Here is a 21,093-nt window from a genome sequence, read left to right as displayed (position 1 = left end):
TTCTGTGACAATTCCAACACCTATGGTTGCCAGACGTTATTGGATAATTTTGTCCCATGTCCCGTATTGACCTTTCAGGGACACACCCAAATGTCCTGTATTTAGTTCATTTTTCAAATTTCGTAATAAAAATATATTGTTACTACCTTCTTACAGTACTTAGTTGTAATTTTATAAGTAATTATACTTTCTTTTCTCAGATTCTCTTGAAAATAACCCAAATGTAAAGAGGAAACTCGTGTTTGCTGCCTGTTTGCAACTTGTTCAGCTGCCATGGTTGGCTGAGGACAGCGACACTCTTACCGTTTTGCTCTCCAGCAGCGCTGCTATGCAGTTCTGTATGAGCATTGTAACATACAGTGACTGTCAACAAATTGTGTTGTTACTACTTGCCACGGCCCACTTTTTTTCTAACTGCCTGTATTAAATAATAATATTTCTCTATTGTCTGTATTAAGTAAATATTTTCAAATGATTTCACTTTTACAGAATTTATTTTTAGCTGGTATTAAATAACTTTCAAATGCTTTTAGTTTTGTTTTCCTCATAACCCATTAAAATACTTGGTTTATGTTTTTAACTTATGTCTCTACTTTTATATAATGTACTGGTCTGGGTGTGTAGGGGGTATGTATATACAGTATATATATATATATTATATATAATATAGTAATATAGAGAGAGATTTTAAGAGTGCCCCGTATTTCTAATTTGGCAACCCTATCAACACCACACGCATACATTTATCGGTCATAACCATGTATAGTAGATTAATTATAACGATAGAGAAAGTTACTAGATGCTATTAAAACTGAAGGTATGTGACTGACACTGTAGTACTGGGGAAGAACAAACACTACACGCTAACAGAAGGGAAAAGTTGTTCCATTTTGCAAAGCTCACAGCATACTGCACGGCAGTAGTACAGTAATAGGTAGACGCTGGTATATGCAATGTTTTTTTTTTTGCCCTGACACTTAATGGAGACTGATGGTTAATGAAGTGACGGATAATTGAGGTTCAAATTAAGGGTAATTAAGTGGGAGTGTCCACACCTGTAACCTCTTTGATTGTTATCAGTGTATGTATATAAATAGTCAATTTAAATTCATGCTGAGCTGCACTGACTTTGCTGGATACTGAGCCATGGGGAAAGCAAAAGAACTGTCAAAGGACATGCAAGATTGTGGATTTGTATAAATCAGGAAAAGGATATAAAAAAATCCAGAGATCTGAAAATGTATGTCAGTAGTGTTCAAACTCTGATAAAAAAAAAAGTGAAAAGTTAGGGGTTCTGTTGTTACCAGGTCATGGTCAGGTAGTCCAACCAAGATTTCATCAACAACTGCCAGGATCATTTGTCGAGCTGCCAAGAACTTGGATCTTACAAAATGACAATGATCCAAAACACAAGGCCAAGTTGAGCCTTCAGTGGCTACAGCACAGAAAAGTGAAGGTGCTGGAGTGGCCATCAGACCTCAATTTCATTGAACCACTTTGGGGAGACCTCAGACGTGCAGTTCATGCAGGAAAATCCCAAAATTTACAAGATCTGGAGTCTTTACGCCAAGAAGAATGGGCAGCTCTACCACCTGATAAAATCAAGTGCCTCATCCATAAGTATCATAAAAGACAGCATGCCATCATTGATGCTAAAGGGGGCAATAAGCAGTAGTAAGAACTAAGGGTATGCAAACTTTTGAACAGGGACCATCTCTTTATTTTCCTCATTACTATGTTTTATTTAATGGTTGTGCTGTTCTGTGATGCCATATAGTTTAATTTGGATTCTATTAAAAGAAAATGAAATGTCTTTTGCCTGATCAGTCTTCTTTTCTTTTAGTATGGCACACATCTTACAAATTCTGCTAGGGTATGTAAACGTACTGTATGAGCACAACTGTATATTATCTATATTTTGTGGCAGTTTTTCTTTATAAATGTAATACATATTCAGTAGGGTAGTGCATTATGATCTGTAAATTTCACAAAAATGTTCTATTAATAACCATGAAATTTCTAAAATTTACAGCTGTTTGAACTCTTTCTAAATTTATAGGCTAACAGGAAACAATCCTTGAACTATGGCTGTATTGTTGAAAATCAAGATACAAATGAGGTAAGAAATACTTTAGTTAGACAGAAAATATCCTCTGAATAACTGTTGTTTCTTAACATTTTTAAACAATTTGTTTAATATTATTATTGCTATTTTACATAAGGGCTGAGGTGATTATACAAGGAAATACATTGTAACTTTTTACAAATTGTTTCTTGTGCAGGGTAAGAGGCAGAATCTGAAGAGAAATCTTATTTAAGGCTCAGTGCATTAGCCACTAGATCCCACTGCTTTGGCCATCTTGCCAGACTGACCCCAGTTTGTCACTTTTAAACATATATAAATTAAGGCCTCTAACACAGAAAAAGCATGGATTGAACTCTTTAAAGCATAGCAGTATTACGTAGATGTGAGGAGAACTGAGTATTCTCCTTCAGGTGGAGCAAAACTCCATTCTCCAAAACCTTCGCTTAACAAGGGTCACTTGTACAAATTTTATGTTTATTTACAAGTGTAAAAAAGGAAAAATAAGGGACAAAATCCTAACGAGTTATTGTATGCTTTCATTTACTTACTGCAGTACAGTAAGTAACTGCAGTACAGTCTATGTCAGTGGGCAACACCATACATCACATCCAAGAGACAGAGGAGACTATATATTTAGTTATTTGGCTGACATTTAGGACACAATTGGTTACATTTCTTTTGGTTTTCCAATTGGAGCACAGGGAGGTCAAGTGATTTGCTCAGGGTCACACAGTGGTGTCAGTAGTGGGATTTGAATCCACAACCTCAGGGTTTGAAGTCCAAAGCCTTAACCACTATGCCACGCTGCCTGACTATAGTGTCCTGTGACGTTATGTCACTATTCAGCTACAAAGGCAGTTAAGACAACTAAGAAATGGCTCCAGTAGTGTAACAGTCCGAGAAAACACAACAGTCCTCACCCCAGACCAATCATGTTCTCTGCTTGACCCATGTCTGAATACCACCTACTGTACCTATGAAGATTCTCAGATGAATAGCAAAATGTTTTCAAGATTATACGGCAAGCCTAGTTGACTTACTACTACAAGATTCCTGGCAGTATTTGTTTTAACAATTACTATTGGTTTCTAGAAAGCATGATATAATAAGCACTCTTAAATACTGTGAACTATGTAAAGATAAACAAAATGACGTTATTTTAAATTATTAAAAAAGCACAAGCATGGCTTTAATCAATGTTTAAAATGGTTTGACCCACATAGGTTTACAAATGAATCCTGTTGCTTAGTAGTCTTGAATGCTCCTTAATGGGAGCATGGTGGTGCTGTGGTTAGCGCAGCTGCCTCACAAGTTCAGCACTCTGGCTTGGAAATCTGTGCCTGCTTGCTGCCCTTGTGATGTCTGCACAATTGCCCTGTCTTTGTGGGCTTTTCTCCTTAAGACGTATGTGTTTGGTTAATTGGTGATTCCAAATAGTGTCTGTATGGGTATGCATGAGTGTCCTTTCCTAGACTGGTTTCTGTCTTGCACTGAGTGCTTCTGGGATAGGCAGTAGCCCACCCCAGCTCTCAATCAGATTAAGCAGCTTTGAGAATGTCATGTTATGATCTTCCTAATGTAATTTTGAATAGCATGCTCTAAAAACACATTGCTGTATGAAACATGGCAGAGTTAATTTTTATAGGATCAACAGGGTGCTGCCAGACACGGTTATTGCTTCACACCTTCATGGAGCTAAGCTTGAATCCCTGCCTGTGTTACTCTGTGTGGGGCATGCATGATTTCCACATGCCCAAAATGAGTTTTCTTTGGGTGTTCCAGTTTTCTATCATGTATCAAACACAAACGTGTTGTTACAGTGTGTGTGTCTGTGTGTGTGTGTGCGGTTGAGTGTGCCCCAAGAAGAACCAGCATCCCATCCAGGGTTACTCCCAGCTTGTCATTTACTGTTGCCTAGAAAGGCTCTGATTGAATGGATTCATAATGGATAGGTGGATGAAATATACTCCGTGTATTTTAAAGTTTCTAAATGGACAGCTGGACTGATAGGCAATAGTCAACTAGTCAATAGTCAATTTCTGTATAATTGACAAGTATGCACAGGAGTCTGGTGAGGTGGTCTTTTAGGTCTACAAAAAAAACAAAAGACAACAAACATACACAAATATTATATGGTAATTATGCATTGCTCAAATAAAAATCTGTAAAGGAAAAAGTCCATTGAATACACTCAGTAGCTTTTGTTTGTAGATATATTTGTATATTTTATTTGCACTGAATGGTCTCAAAATTGATTGCAACTTCTGATGAAAACAGATGTCTTTATTTTAATTAGTGTGCTTTAATATTCAGAGGTGCATTGAATTACAAGAAATAAACAACTAGAATTAATATAACACAGTGAGAACACAGATGACCGGCAGACACTACTATGGGAGGAAAAAGGAAATTAAAGTTAAAATTATAAAATGAAAATGCAAAAATTAAAAATAAAGTGAAAGAACAGCATTTGCAATTTCATTTCCAATCTGAATAGCATTGAAGCTGCAAAAATGAAAAGTAATACACAAGTAAGCACTGGCGCCACTTGCTGCTCATTGAATTTTCATTTTTAAGTTCTCAGTATGCAAATAGCGCACATCAACGGGCGGGCCTTTGCACCTCGATTTCCCACAGGTCTTTCTGCTTCGTAGCTGTAGAGCCACTTCGCTCTATAGAATATTTCTCACTTCGACTGTGTTTAAGTTGTGTGATTTTGATCTTTTCTCCTCCGCACTGTGAGCTTCACAGAGAAACCGTCTCACATAATACAGAGACCACGCATAATTGTAATTCTTAACGTGCTTACAGTATTTAACAAGACAAAAATTAGCCTTATGTTGTAATGTACATTTATTAAATTGAAGTTAAAATGAGATGCTTTGTATTTTTGTTTTTTGTAGTATTATGTAATAAGTTTACTCCCTACCATTTTCACCACCTCCTCCTCCGCCCCATTCCCCTGTAGTTGATTGATGACTCAGACTCTTTAATGTTATAACTTTTTAAAATAAGGTGATACGGTAATGATTATTTTATTCACTATGAAGACTTTCCATATTCCGTAATTTTCGTGTAGTTCAGGCTTCTTTTTCCATCATTTATAAGATTTTTTTAATCCACCTCCTTAAAAATAAGTAGCAAATGTGAACTGTATTATCTGTCTAATTTCATATTAATTGCTTTTACTACTAACAAAAAATGTGGATAGAAAACGTTCTTACTTTAGATCCAAATTCAGTTTGAAACCTGCATCAGAGCACCTCAACCCCTGTTGATTTTAACTCCATCTCAGTGTTCATCAAACAGCACAGTACTTGTTCAAAGGGTTATAAATTTATTGCTGCAATTTAACTACTCAATAAAAGTTAAATGCTTTATTTATTACTTTATAAATACTGTATATAAAGCAGACACAGTAATGGTTTTGCAAGTTTTTGCAAATCAACCTAATTTTTACTGTACACAGGGTGGTGAGGAGAAAAGGATACTTTGGCTTTTTTAATATAGGCTTTTTAATACATTTAACTGAGTAACCCATTACCCTGAACAGGAAAAGAAGGTTATAAAATGTTTGGAAATGTAAATCAAATGTAGAAAAAATGCATGAATTTTATAATGAAAATTTGAAATGAATTATTCAGTGCAGGGAAGCACAGTGGTTAGCACGGCTGTCTTAGGCTGGGTTTATACTTCACACGACATGTGTGCCTACGGACGCACGGTGTTCCGTTTATACCTGCACACGTACTTTATGTAAATCTGGAAGATTCCACCAGGTGGCAGTGCGAGATATCATCACGGTGACATAGCAACATTTGGCTTTGCCCAAAACATCCATTAAATTCTCAGGACACCTTGCCACAATATCTCTGAAAAGGATGGATGTTTAATGATTAAAATCCAGGGATGCGCCCATTCCAGCAAGCACCGGGCACGAGGCAGAAACAATCCTTGAATGGGGCGTCAGCTCATCGCAAGGTGAATACGAGCACTCACACACACTAGCGTCATTTTAGCATTACCAAAACCCCAAACCTGCATGTCCTTGGAAGGAAACCAGGGTACACTGTGGAAACCCACCAGAAAAACATGCAAACTCCAAGCAGGGAACACCAGCGACGTGACTCCTACCACTCTGCCACTGTGCTGCCCCCACATGACAGTATTCATTATTTAAATGAAGTTAACTATTTATCTGTAAAATATAATATACATACTTTAATGCATTTCATCATGCAAGTGATAAAGTATACATCTAAGGGTTCTAAATGTGCAGAGAGATGGAATATCATAAATTTAATGTGTTCTGTGTGGCAATTGCTCTTTGCCGCTGCTGTCAGTTTAGGTGAAGCCCCAAAAGCACATAGCGATTAACATCTGGGTTGCTTTTAAGATAATGTTTACAATGGTCTACTTTAATGATAAAATAAACTGAGATTAAACCGTAAATTTCCAATTTAATCACATAATAGACCTTTTCACTGTGTCCCTAATTTTTTTTCTCTGTAGCTCAAGCATACATTCTGATGCTGTTGTGAAGGTGCAAAAAAAAAAAACAAAAAAAACAAAATGGTGGTATGTGAGACCTTTAAAATGTATCACATCATTACGAAGGGGAATATGCAATGTTTGAAAAGAAAGACACCACAAATACATTTGTATGTCAGCATTTTGCTTCACCACATTGAATCATTCATCAAACATCAAAGCACGCACATTGATCCTGTACGATCTGCCAAGCGGTTTGCTGTCACATGTTGATAGTAAACAGAGACTCTGACATTTCTGACACACTGTGTCCTCCGATTTTTTGCTGGTACGGCAACTTGTGCATGCGTCACATTAATTTCTGAGGATGTGTTCAGAGGATGCATCAAATGAATGCCGGGCAGCTATGATGCGTACACGTTCTGAGCGTGAACTATAAATCGGCCCTTACAGATCCACAATCCCATGCCTGGTCATTGTGTGTGTGGAGTTTGTACATTCTGCCTGTGCCTCTGTGGATTTTGTGTCCTTGTCACCAGAGATGTGCAGATTAGATTAACTCGTGGGTCCACATTGACCATGTGCCTGAGTGGGCCCTGCAATGGTTGTAACAACTATGAACTGGACTACTGTAGTTGCGGTTTATCAAGTGTTAGTTCTGGAGGGATCTGCTCTGACAGCAGAGATGAAGAGTTTACATGGGGTGGTACGTATGTCACACTAACACAGTGGTCTTAAGGCAAATCAAAATTCTCCCTTTCTCTTAATTTAAATTATTTGTACAGACCATGCAAAGTGGGGCATCACTGTCCTTCTGACTATTAAAAAAAAGATACCAGAAAAGTTACTACAGAGATAAGATAAAAAAAAAAAAAAAAAAATTAAAAATGATACATACTGTATACTGTATGTGTCTGGTCTATTGTGATTTTGTTTTATTACAGATTCAGTTATTGTAGGTAGTTGTTCATAATATAATTAAGAGAGAATTTTTATATTTAAATTATTTCATCATGGAATGTAAAATGGAGCAAAGTCCACTAAAAATACAAGATTCTGTATTAAACAAAACACTCTTACTGAAATGCATTAAAGTAACTCAGAGATGTGCACTTTGCTGTTTATTGTTGGTTGCCTTTTATCCTGCAGAGCAGGTTGTAGCCCTAGTGAGGTGGCCAGTGTTGTGGAGAAAGATTTGTTTGCTCTTGGAATAAAGCATGCAGAGCTTCTGGGTGGGCAATTAGAATTTAGACTGTATTGCATAATTGCACAAAAGCTGTATCAGTTCAATGACGTGAGCGTCACAAGTCCGGCAATACCTCGTTTTAATAGCATTTCTCACCATAACATTACCTCACTCTGTATATTTTTCTCCTCATTATCTGACTCAAACATTCCTGTACTTTTCCCTAATCACCAATATTTTCTAATGCCTAATAAACATTGATAAGTTTCTAAGTGGATGTAATTGCCCGATTATCGGCCACCATTACCCTGACCCAAAGGGCATATTGGCCACCTGGCTGAAGGAGCGACCCTATCAGCTATTTACCGGTCGCATTCCTTCCCTCCGACTTGTAAATTTTACCAATGTATTCTTGTGCTTAATGGGCACAAATAATCTCCTAAAGGCCATGATTGCCTTTCCACCATGATCTTATGACCCAAGAAATATATTGCTGCCTTCAGGCCACAGGAGTGTCCATCTCTTACTTACTTGGCTCATTCTAAAACCTCCCTTTTGTAACTAGTGGTGGCCTTCCAGATTACTTTAGGGAAAAGGTATGAGCTTTTAATATTTAACTCTGACGCTGTGCCGGGCTATCAGTTACACTCACTACATGCTGAAGCTACCTACTGCAATATATAACTTTTTAATCAAACTAAGACTTTAATTACTTATAGTTTTAATTTCTATACCAGAACACCAAAAGGCGCACTCCCATTTAGAGACCAAGTTAATTCAGAAGTTCCCCAATAAACAGGACTAGCATTTCTTTTGGATTATGCAAGGAAACTGGAACCCTGGGATTAAATCTACAAGAAGTTTGGGCTTAAGAGGTGTGCATTGGCAACAATACCTGCTGCCTGGCATAAAAGGTGCGGGAAAAGTGTCAATGGCTATCATTCTTCGGATAATTATATTAGCTGAATAAATTGCAATAATACTGAGAATCCATAAACACTTGCAAATATATTTGAATAGCATCTCACCATATTAGATTTAAATAAAGTTACAAAGCAGTTTTCACAATTAAACCAACACAAACTACAAAATACAATTAACAAAAATTCTTTTGTTTGTTCTACAGGTGCTGCATTATGTGGAGAAACCGAGCACTTTTGTAAGCGATATCATCAACTGTGGAATTTATCTTTTTACACCAGAAATTTTCCACCATATAGGATTAGTTTTTCAGAAACATCAGCGGGATCTTTTATTGTGAGTAGCTGCTTAATTTTAAACAATTCCCAAGGTTCTGCTGTTTCCATGCATTTCTTTCTTTATTTCCATTCATTTGTCTTTTTTCCTTCCTCTTCATTTTTCTGCCATCATTCTGTTTCTTGAACCCACTCATCAGATATCCTTACGACGGGTAAGTGGGAATGTTGATGTGTGATATTAACAGAATTGTGCAGTGTTGCGTGGAAAAACATCTCCTTGGTTTGTTTTAGAGTCTTACCACAGGATTCATTAAACAGTCAACAATTACCATAAACAGTGTGATAGATGAAGTGAGGGCTTACATACTTACTTTATATGTAGACGGCATGTGAGTGTGCTGAGCAATGAAGAGCACCCAGTCCAGTGTTCCTGTCTTGTGCGGATGCTGCTCCCCTTGAGCCTGAATTGGATTGACTAGGTTAAATGAAGGAAGGGTGCTTTATTCAACAGTGTAAAAAATATATCAAAACATTATCAAAAAGTTTAAGATTTGTTTCAGTAAAAATGGGATCTGTAGTTTTTTTCTGATTTTTTTTTTTAATTATCTTTTTACTTTCTCATATACGAAGTATAGGGAAAGTACTGTAATCGTCCAAAGATTTGATGTCGAGATTTTGATGAATCTCGGTATTTTAGACCTCCCTGATTTTCTTGTATACAAAGTATAGGAAAAGTATTGGAATCCTTAAAAAATTCCATTTTGAGGAATCTCGAGGTTTTAGACCTCCCAGAGTCCGAAAATGCCATTTTTGGAATTATGTCTGTTTGCTTATCTGTGTGTGTGAGAACATGATAACTTGAGTACGCTTTCACTTCGGTCAACCAAATTTTGCATACAAGGTGCAAAACGTAGATTTCTATCAAATTTTGGACTATTTCCGTTAACTGGAAGTTGTACTTTACCTTTTACTGTTACTTTTATAATAATTGTTCGATATATTAGTAATTTGGTTTGTTTTGTTGTTGATGGTTCTTTAATGTACATAATATAAAAATATAATTGTCTTGCAGTTTACCCCTCAAAAATCCATCCCCATGTCTGAGTATACAAGAAAGTCTAGGGCAGACCACTTTTTTTTTTTAAAGAAATAAAGTGAAATTTATTTATGAAGAGTTTTATCCAATCAAACCTTTATTTAATATTTTTATTTTTTATATGAAGAAAGAAAATTAAATTAACCACATTTAAATGTCATACACTGTAAAATGAAAACGCATGAATGCAGTGTTTGAACGGTTCATCATCACATTTGCCATTCACCCTTTCACTCAGTTTGCCATTTGACGTATCTACTTTGCGGATCTATGCGCTGTATTTTTAGTGTTTCTGTATTAGAGTTTGCAGTGTATACGCAACCTTTAACCATTGATCTGTTATTCTGAGCCTCCTTAGTCAATTACAGGATCAAAAATGTTTTTTTCCCCAGTAGTTGAGTGATGCTGCCAACTCATCCTCAAGGTCCTGATTCAAGATTGCTGATGGAGTGCAAATTATTTAGTGTGACCTTTATCTGAATTGAGTATATGGCAATAAAGTTTTCCTTCTTTGGGGATTAAAACAAAAACTACCAAATTGCCTGAACATGACCTCATTCTTTTTCCATTTAGTCCTACCTGCTGTTATCATATCTTATTCTGTCCACTGCTTTCTTCAAAAAGGTTGCTGCTACCTGGCTGATTCTGCACTCTGCCACTTCCTTGGTATAATAATGCAATAGTGTGCGTGCAAGTCTGATAGTCTGTGTGGGTGATGACAGTAAGGGCAGGTGGGTGGGTCATTTTAATGACCGCTACATTAATGCATTTTTTTTTTGTCAGCTCACCTGGTTGGGACACTTAAGTCTTCTCTGCAAGAGAGGCAGGAGATGAGCAGTGGTGGGCAGTAAAAGTTGTAGCCAAGACTTGGTTCACATTTCTCACTAAATGAAACATAAATCTTGTCATTTTCATAAAAGAGGTGATGGTTTAGCTAATAACTCCAATATAAATTTGACATGAAGAGGTCACTTGTAATTGCTACGTATAAACACAATGAATCACCAGTGTGAGTTTAACCCTTAACTACTTATGTATCTGTATTTTGTACACCAATCTCAGTTATTATTGCCCAAAGTCTTTTTACTTGAACCTACTGGCAGCATCCACCATCTGTCCTCAGCTTGATTCACTACAAGTACACTGTCACAATGGTTTCCCTCCAGTGTTCCCCCAGCCAGTTTTATGAGTGGATGCACAGTCGCAAGTTCCATATGGTGCATTTGGTACACTGTGCGGGTACTTATGACAACGATGAGATGTCCTTCTTGCAATGACTTTGTCTGCAAAGAACATTCAACAATTGAAGTGAAATGTGATACGTGTGCAAATCCTGCAGTGGATGAAAGTGTGACCGGTGACGAATGAACACTGGAGAAGTGGATCAGGTTTATTTCCAGATAGTCCTAGACTGTGTCATATTATTCAGTAAGGTGGTATTAAATTACATTAAAATCATGTACAATTGAAAATTATTGCAATATTTTATATTACAGCCTCACAAAGGGCATATAAATAGCCATTTTAACACTGGTGCATGAAGTACACCCTGAGCGAGTACTTATGAGAAGTGGTGTGAGTAGTTAAGGGTTAAAAATGGCCCAAATGTTTCTAGAATTCAACTAACCTTGGATTGTAAAGTGCTAAAATTTAGAACTGACATGCTAATTTCGCCAGTGTTACTGAATAACTCTTATTAGCTCATATAATGCGTGTTGTGTTACCCAGCTTCACGGTGCACATTTCCTAAGACAATGGCTGTTGGGTATTGTGCTGTTAATCAGACGTATCAGAAGTACTGTGTAACTAACTGAGTCCTTTTCTGTATATGATGTTTGTTATTTATTTATTTATCTATCTGGGGTTAATATTATTAGTTCACTGGAGTTCTTTACTCTTGAACATGCGACATACAGTTGCCCAGGAGTAAACCATTCATGCTTTAGATCAATTCTTGCTTTTCCTAGTGGCTCACCTTGGCTTTTGTTGATGGTCATTGGTACAATACAGTTTTAACAGGAAACAGTATTATTTTGAATTCAAACAGGTAATTACAAGGAATAATGGGAATGTGGGGTACAAGTCCAATTTCACTCTGTAGCACAACCTGTAAAAAAGTTGGCTGCAGTCAGGACTGAGTATAATGCAGTCTTCTACTGTCACAAGGTTTTGGAGGGTTTAAATCAACAGCAAAAATACTGAATTATGGTTTAACTTACGACATTGACTTTTACAGACTGTGCATTTACTTGGGACGTACAATGAATTGAACATTTTAAGCACTGTGCAGAAAAAAATGTGAGAGAGCAATAATATTGTGAATGATGTGCAATCTCCCAGCGCATAAAGTGGAACCAAATTACTGGCGGCACTCTTTGTAGTCAACATCTTGCTCCTTCTCGCCTTTTATTACTTTTACATTGCAGAATATTAATTGAATGTGTCATGAGTGGTGGTCTGAGCACTGAGCTATACTAACACTAACTAACCTCGGCCCATGTAAAAGCACTGCAGTGTATACCTCCTGTAATGTTCTGTTAGTGGGGGACTCCTTTACTGAGCTGAGCAAGCGTTTAAACTTACCTTACCTTAGGGCTTGAAGTGAGCAGCTATGTTGTAATGGGTCTTCACTGTTTCTGCTTTGCGAACCTTCACATTGATGTCTAAATTCTAAGGGGACACCCCAGTTCTCTGCAATATTGCACGTATTTTTCCATCTTGTTGTTCGAAGTATATGTACTGCATATAATTACGATCAACAATCTCCCCTTTGAATTTGTATTTATTTAATATCGCATCATGAAGAGAAAGAAGAAGTGGACAGAATAGGGAGTACTGCATGTACCCAAGGGGGCAGGTCTACTTTGAGGTTTGCAGATTTTGTGTCTTTCCCCAATTCGTTTCTTGTAGTGGCCTTCATTTGCATAAAGCAGTAGCTTCCACTTCTCTGTGTGATTCGTTCCCTTCCTTCACATCGCTAGCAGAAAAAAAAGGATGTGGGTCCCTAAGAACAGTCCACTCGTTATTATCAACAAATATGGGCAAATAAAAAAATACAGATTGGCTATTTTGTTTTCTGTAACGTCTCCAAATATCAATAAAATCTGTCAAGGTGTTTTTTAGATTCTGAGGTTTTTAGTTTTTCTGCTGTAGGTGGGATTTTATATATCGAAATGTTGACCAGTGAGGGAGTCGGTGAACTTTGTATTTTTATATATTACACATACACAGTCACCAGCCACTTTATTAGGTACACCTTGCTAGCACCAGGTCAGACCTCCTTTTGCTTTCAGACCTGCCAGAATTCTTTGTGGCATCAATTCAACAAGGTGCTGGAAACATTCATCAGGGATTTTGGTGCATATTGACATGATAGCATCACACAGTTACTGCAGATTTATCGACTGCACATCCATGATATGAATCTCACGTTCCACCATATCCCAAAGGTGCTCTATTGGATTGAGAGCTTGTGACTGAGGAGGCCATCCGAGTAGAGTGAACTCATGGTCATGTTCAAAAAGCAAGTTTGAGATGATCTGAGCTTTGTGACACAGAGCGTTACCCTGATGGAAGTAACCATCATAAGATGGGTACACTGCAGTTATGAAGGGCTGGACATGGTCAGCAACAATACTCAGGTAGGCTGTGGCATTTAAACAACACTCAACTGGTACTAAGGGGTACAAAGTGTGCCAAGAAAATATCCCCCACACCATTACACCACCACCACCAGTCTGAACCATTGATACAAGGCAGAATGGATCCACGCTCTCATATTGTTGTCACCAAATTCTGACCCCACCATCCGAATGTCGCAGCAGAAATTGAGGCTCATCAGGCCAGGGTACGTTTTTCCAATCTTTTATCTTGTTTATTTTGGTGAGCCTGTGTGAATTATAGCCTCAGTTGCCTGTTCTTAGCTGACATGAGTGGAGTGTCACCTGGTGTGGTCTCCTGCTGCTGTAGCCCATCTGCATCAAGGTTCAACATGCTGGGTGTTCAGAGATGCTCTTCTACATACCTCAGTTGTAACGAGTGGTTATCTGAGTTACTGTTGCCCTTCTATCAGCTCAAACCAGTCTGGCCGTTCTCTTCTGACCTCTGGCATCAACAAGGCATTTTCATCCAGAGAACTGCCACTCGCTGGCTATTTTAACTTTTTCGGACCTTTCTTTGTAAACCCTGGAGATGGTTGTGTGTGAAACTCCCAGATGATCAGCAGTTTCTGAAATACTCTGACCAGCCTGTCTGGCACCAACAACCAGGCCACATTCAAAGTCACTTAAATCACCTTTCTTCACCATTCTGATGCTCAGTTTGAATGTCAGCAGGTCATCTTGACAATGTCTACCTGGATAAAATGCATTCAGTTGCTGCCATGTGATTGGCTGAGTAGATATTTGTGTTGGTGAACAAGTGTACCTAATAAAGTGGCCAGTGTGTGTGTGTGTGCATATATAATTATAAATTTAGGCATTAAAATTGACTCTAGTTCAGGGTTGGGACAGCCTGGCTGTAGCGTTGACTGCAATAGCAAAGATGGGACTTTTTTTGTAAACGTTCCGATAAATGTCACATCCTATTATGGAGGCACTTACTTAACTTTACTACTTGTTTGCCCAATCCAGAGTTTAAAAGAAGCCTGTTATGGTCAATCTTGGTTTGGTTTCAAATATAAGTAAATAAGTTTTGTTCCATATTTTTTATTTTTACTCTGATTCAGTCTGATCTCTTGTTCGGAAAAAGGCTTGCTACTCATATGTCTACTGAGCATACAATGGTGTGATTGTCATTTATTATTAATACTAATATTTACACTGGTGTCTGCTTACGTTTGTCATTTGTACAGGATCTTTTTAGAATATAATGGTCCAGCACCTGCTAAAGACTGAGGGCTCGTTTATACTTCACGTTTAGAACACGTACGCGCACGCATCATGGCTGCCACGCGTTTCCAGCGTTCATTTGATGCGTCCTCTGAGCAGGTCCTCAGAAATTAACGTGACGCTTGTGCGAGTTGCAGTACCAGCAAAAAGTTGGGGGGCGCAGTGTGATAAAAGTTGGAATGTGATGTCAGCGTCACTGTTTACTATCTACATGTGACAGAAAGCCTCTATTCGGATCCTACGGGATCGATGTGTGTGCTTCGATATTTGATGAATGGTTCGATGTGGTAAAGCAAAATGCCGACATACAAATGCATTCGTGGTGCTTTTATATTCAAGCGTCGCATATTCCACCAAAGTAATGACACGATACATTTTAAATTTTAAAAGTCTCATATCTTTTGTGCCGTCTTATTTATTTATTTTTTTTGCAACTTCACAACAGCAACATAATGTACAGTGCTGTATTTGAACCACAAAGAAAAAAAATTAAGGACATGATGAAAATGTATATTTTGTGATTAAAGTGGAAATTTCAGCTTTAATCTTGAAATGTCCACTTTAACCTCATAGTTTACTTTACCGTTAAAGCAGACTGTCATAAATGTCATCCCAGTTTTTAACCGCTTCAAGCTTCTTGGGCTTCCTCCTGACCTGACAACAGCGGCAAGCAGCAATAGATCACCACACAGAACACATTAAATGTATGATATTCCAAGTCTGCACATTTAGAATCCTTAGATTTATACTTGATATCATGTTCATGATGAAATGCATTAAATTATGTATGTTACATTTTACAGATAAATTCATTTCATTTAAATAATGAATACTGTTAATAATTACACACATGGGGGTGACACGGTGGTGGAGCGTTAGCACTGCTGTTTCGCAGGGAGTCACATCGCTGGTGTTCCCTAGCTGGAGTTTGCATGTTTTCCTGCTGGGTTTTCACAGTGTGCTCCAGTTTCCTTCCAAAGATATGCAGATTTGGTGCCGCTAAAATGACTCCAGTGTATGTGTGTGCTTGTATTCACCTTGTGATGAGCTGAGGCCCCGTGCCCAATGCTAGCTGGAATGGACACATCCCTTGATTGAAGGATTTAATCATTAAACATCCTTTTCAGAGATATTGCGGTAAGGTGTCATCGGAATTTAATGGGTGTTCCAGGCAATTCACAACACAGCAAAGCCGAACCTGTTCTCACCGTGATGATATCTCGCAGTACCACCTGGTGGATTCTTCCAGATTTACGTAAAGTACGTGTGCAAGTATAAACAGTAAAACGCTTACATAGCAGGAGTCTCCGCTGGAGCATGCGTCGCGTGAAGTATGAACCTGGCCTAAAAATGATTTATGTTGAAGAATACAGTAAACCAGTAACACGTTAGTTTAGGTATCCATTATAAACAGCTTTTTACAGTGTGTGTGTGTTATAAAATATATTATAAACTTTTCATTGTGATGTTAAGCAGTGAGAAATGGTATAAGTTATGATCCTCAGATTAGGTGGAAATAAAGGGCTAAGCCACTGCAGCCCTGAAGTGTTTGCCTGGTAACACTGGATTATGTGCAGAATATAAAAATCTTAATATTCCACTATAGTTAACTTAAAAGTTGAAAATAAACCAATGCTTCAATTGATTATTTTTGTAGACAAAGTGATTCTTTTGTTTTTCCATTGTTTTACAACAAGGGAAACGTTGAGGTGTCCCACGTGCCATTGAATCAATGCATTGAGCCTTTAAAAAGACATGAAGCGTATCATCTCATTATGCTACCTTCATTTAAAGTTTCACATTAACTTGGTCCATAAGAAAAGTGTTTGTTTTTTCTCATAAGTTTGAGTGAGTCTGTTTTTTGAGGGAGATTTAATCTTGCAACATAACTTGTGCATAGTGTTGGTGTTCATGTAAGAGAAGCTAAACTAAACAAGCCAGCATGTCGCTTACAAAAACAGAGCTGAACTGTAAAACAAGACACATGCTACTTGTGGGCAAATCAGCAAAGACTTGTAAAAATCTTTCTGGCCCTGTTGGCACCCATTCAATGTTCCCATCCTGGTTAGGGATATGTTTTATATATATGTAATATACTAGTCATTTAGCCCGTTACAATAACGGGCGCTAGAACAGTAGTGCATAAACATTAGTAGGAACAGTCTACATTAAATGGCAAGGGACTTTGACCTCATTCTTTTTGTTGGTCGTATTTTTCTTTCTTTCAGCCTTTCTTTTGTTGATGTTTACTTGCTGAGCTGACCGTTCTTCGTGGGCTGCCGCTGTATATTGTGTGTCTTTAATTTTCTGTGATAGTAATGTCTTGTACAGTGGTGTGAAAAACTATTTGCCCCCTTCCTGATTTCTTATTCTTTTGCATGTTTGTCACACAAAATGTTTCTGATCATCAAACACATTTAACCATTAGTCAAATATAACACAAGTAAACACAAAATGCAGTTTTTAAATGATGGTGTTTATTATTTAGGGAGAAAAAAAAATCCAAACCTACATGGCTCTGTGTGAAAAAGTAATTGCCCCCTTGTTAAAAAATAACCTAACTGTGGTGTATCACACCTGAGTTCAATTTCCGTAGCCACCCCCAGGCCTGATTACTGCCACACCTGTTTCAATCAAGAAATCACTTAAATAGGAGCTGCCTGACACAGAGAAGTAGACCAAAAGCACCTCAAAAGCTAGACATCATGCCAAGATCCAAAAAAATTCAGGAACAAATGAGAACAGAAGTAATTGAGATCTATCAGTCTGGTAAAGGTTATAAAGCCATTTCTAAAGCTTTGGGACTCCAGCAAACCACAGTGAGAGCCATTATCCACAAATGGCAAAAACATGGAACAGTGGTGAACCTTCCCAGGAGTGGCCGGCCGACCAAAATTACCCCAAGAGCGCAGAGACGACTCATCCGAGAGGTCACAAAAGACCCCTGGACAACGTCTAAAGAACTGCAGGCCTCACTTGCCTCAATTAAGGTCAGTGTTCGCGACTCCACCATAAGAAAGAGACTGGGCAAAAACGGCCTGCATGGCAGATTTCCAAGAAGCAAACCACTGTTAAGCAAAAAGAACATTACGGCTCGTCTCAATTTTGCTAAGAAACATCTCAATGATTGCCAAGACTTTTGGGAAAATACCTTGTGGACTGATGAGTCAAAAGTTGAACTTTTTGGAAGGCAAATGTCCCGTTACATCTGGCATAAAAGGAACACAGCATTTCAGAAAAAGAACATCATACCAACAGTAAAATATGGTGGTGGTAGTGTGATGGTCTGGGGTTGTTTTGCTGCTTCAGGACCTGGAAGGCTTGCTGTGATAGATGGAACCATGAATTCTACTGTCTACCAAAAAATCCTGAAGGAGAATGTCCGGCCATCTGTTCGTCAACTCAAGCTGAAGCGATCTTGGGTGCTGCAACAGGACAATGACCCAAAACACACCAGCAAATCCACCTCTGAATGGCTGAAGAAAAACAAAATGAAGACTTTGGAGTGGCCTAGTCAAAGTCCTGACCTGAATCCAATTGAGATGCTATGGCATGACCTTAAAAAGGCGGTTCATGCTAGAAAACCCTCAAATAAAGCTGAATTACAACAATTTTGCAAAGATGAGTGGGCCAAAATTCCTCCAGAGCGCTGGAAAAGACTCATTGCAAGTTATCGCAAATGCTTGATTGCAGTTATTGCTGCTAAGGGTGGCCCAACCAGTTATTAGGTTCAGGGGGCAATTACTTTTTCACACAGGGCCATGTAGGTTTGGATTTTTTTTTCTCCCTAAATAATAAAAACCACCATTTACAAACTGCATTTTGTGTTTACTTCTGTTATATTTGACTAATGGTTAAATGTGTTTGATGATCAGAAACATTTTGTGTGACAAACATGCAAAAGAATAAGAAATCAGGAAGGGGGCAAATAGTTTTTCACACCACTGTATGTCCGTAATATACCTTTAATTTTCTCTGGCGGTAATACAGGCGTGCATGTCGGTAATATGCCTTTAATCTCCTCTGACAGTAATACTGGCTTGTATGTGGCTGTAATATGAATCACTGTATTGTGTACCTTTAATTTCCTCTCGCAGTAATACTGGTTTGTATTTCCGTAAAACACCTGTAACTTTCTGACAGTAATATCACGCATCGCACCATGCCCAGCGCATGCACACACACGGACACCTGGACGCACACAGGGATTTTATTAAAGAGGATAAGATTCTTCTTGCACACTGTAGCCAGGAAGTCCACATGGCACATTTTTGCTAAACTGATGCCACCTTTGCACTCCTCACCCACAGGCTGAATCAGTGTGGTGCCTTTTGTTTGCCAGCTTCTGACAGACGTGAGCTTAGTGATGCGAGTTGACCCCCACGTATATGGAATATCGTTATTCCAGTGGTTGAGAACCTGGGGCCTGGTCAGCAGTTCAGTGATGTAAAGTCAACCTCACATCTGCACACATCATCATCTTTGGATGCTTTTGCTTTGTGATGGCGGAGCGTCTCCCCCCCCGTGTTTGAGGCACGCCACAGTAAATGTTGTTTAGGCACTTTACCTTCTGCGAGGGTTACCCTTACCACTTGTAGATGTGCATTTCTGCATTCTCCTTACTAGATCACACTATTGGCTGAGCAGCGCTGACTCAACTCGACTTATAGTTTGTCTAGAATTTGAACTTCTGGATGTGAGCAGAGGGTGCCAGTAGAAAATTTTTTTTTTTTTAAGATTTCATTTTGGCTCAGAGTAGGCTTTGGCCACTTGGTACCCTGAGTTGGATTTTGCTGTTTCAATCTTTAACAACCAGAATACCAAAGAAAGTTGCACTTAATTGCACTTGTAATTGAATTTAATTTCCTTTTGGTTAACAGAGAAGAACAAGTAAATGGCTGGCAGCGGGCAGAAGTCATTCGCCTTGAACAGGACATTTTTACAACACTGGCAGGTCAAGGAAAGCTGTATGTCTACACAACAAACAGATTTTGGAGTCAGATAAAATCTGCTGGGTAAGTGAAGAGACTCGCCTCAAGTCGAGCTGGGACTGTAAATCCAACAATCCCGATCTGTAATGTCAAACAAGGAGAATTTTCATTTTATGGTTATTGTTTATTTAGGTAATTTCAGTGTAGAGAAATACAGGGAATCATCTAGTGTTTCAAAGCTGCCATTTTGTGTTTGTCCCCAAGTGTGTATGTAGCAGAGGGGAAAAAAACCCAGAAAGCTATATAGTACAGCACGGTTATCTTGGTGTTTGATAAACGTGATTACATCAAAGTGCAAATCACAGTATTTATCACATTAATTTTGAGCAAACACTCCTAAACAATGTCGTTTTTGCACACCCTTGTGTTAATGTGCCTGCTAGGCATTACCAGTTTAGACAAAAGTCGATTTTGTCACAAAATAAAAGTGAAAACACTTACCTGTTTAAATCGTTAAAGTGCAAGGTGTGATTTGTGAACATTTTGTCTTTACAACTTATGCCTAAACTGGTAATGCCTAGCAGGCACATTACCACAACCCTTTAATTCCAAGTTCTAAATATGAGCTTGACCTTTTTAAGCTTTAATCATGTGTTGATATTTCCTGTTTTTAACATTTTCATTTTTAATTTTAAAAAGCCAATGATGCTATTTTATAGCCTAACAAACTTTGACAGTGAGCAGATAAAATACTTGTTTCTTCCTCTTCTTGTATATGGTTAAAGATCTGCAATATATGCAAGCCGCCTGTACCTAAGCCAGTACCACAAAACTCACCCAGAAAGACTGGCGAGAAATCGGGAAGGAAGTCCTGTAATTATTGGTAAATAATTTAAATGTATATTTAGTTTGTGTTAATCTGAGTAATCCATATAATCACAAAAATGTCACTAACACAAATGGTTACCCTTGCAGGTAATGTTTATATCCACCCAACAGCTGCCATTGATCCTACTGCTGTGGTGAGTGACTATCTGTTTTTGAAGGCCTGGCGTGCTGTAGCACTGCATACAAACTCTCCATGAATGGCCCGAGTGTAGGAATATCAACACATTTTGAATCCTGTTGGGCACCTCATTTTAAAAAGCACTTGCTGTACAAGCAGTTTGATTCTATTGTCTATATTACTCGTCACATCCTCATAGTGACACTTGG

At 38.2% G+C, this 21,093-nt stretch overlaps 1 protein-coding gene across 2 annotated transcripts in view; it reads left to right on the top strand.

Moving 5' to 3' along the window:
• The window catches only part of gmppaa (GDP-mannose pyrophosphorylase Aa), a 47,301-nt gene that overhangs the window by 21,152 nt on the left and 5,056 nt on the right, over nucleotides 1-21,093 (top strand). The window contains exons 6-11 of one of the 2 annotated variants that reach the window (XM_051931012.1): nucleotides 2,060-2,119; nucleotides 8,890-9,020; nucleotides 9,160-9,174; nucleotides 19,828-19,962; nucleotides 20,664-20,761; nucleotides 20,854-20,900. In XM_051931012.1, coding sequence (XP_051786972.1) covers nucleotides 2,060-2,119; nucleotides 8,890-9,020; nucleotides 9,160-9,174; nucleotides 19,828-19,962; nucleotides 20,664-20,761; nucleotides 20,854-20,900 — 486 coding nt within the window. The remainder of the gene's footprint in view (nucleotides 1-2,059; nucleotides 2,120-8,889; nucleotides 9,021-9,159; nucleotides 9,175-19,827; nucleotides 19,963-20,663; nucleotides 20,762-20,853; nucleotides 20,901-21,093) is intronic. The other variant, XM_028806488.2, reaches the window with a different exon arrangement.

This window comes from Erpetoichthys calabaricus, chromosome 8 (genome assembly GCF_900747795.2).
Source record: "Erpetoichthys calabaricus chromosome 8, fErpCal1.3, whole genome shotgun sequence".
NCBI classification, from domain to species: domain Eukaryota; kingdom Metazoa; phylum Chordata; class Cladistia; order Polypteriformes; family Polypteridae; genus Erpetoichthys; species Erpetoichthys calabaricus.
The sequence above is the reverse complement of the archived record's forward strand: the minus strand, read 5'-3'. Positions and strand labels throughout refer to the sequence as shown.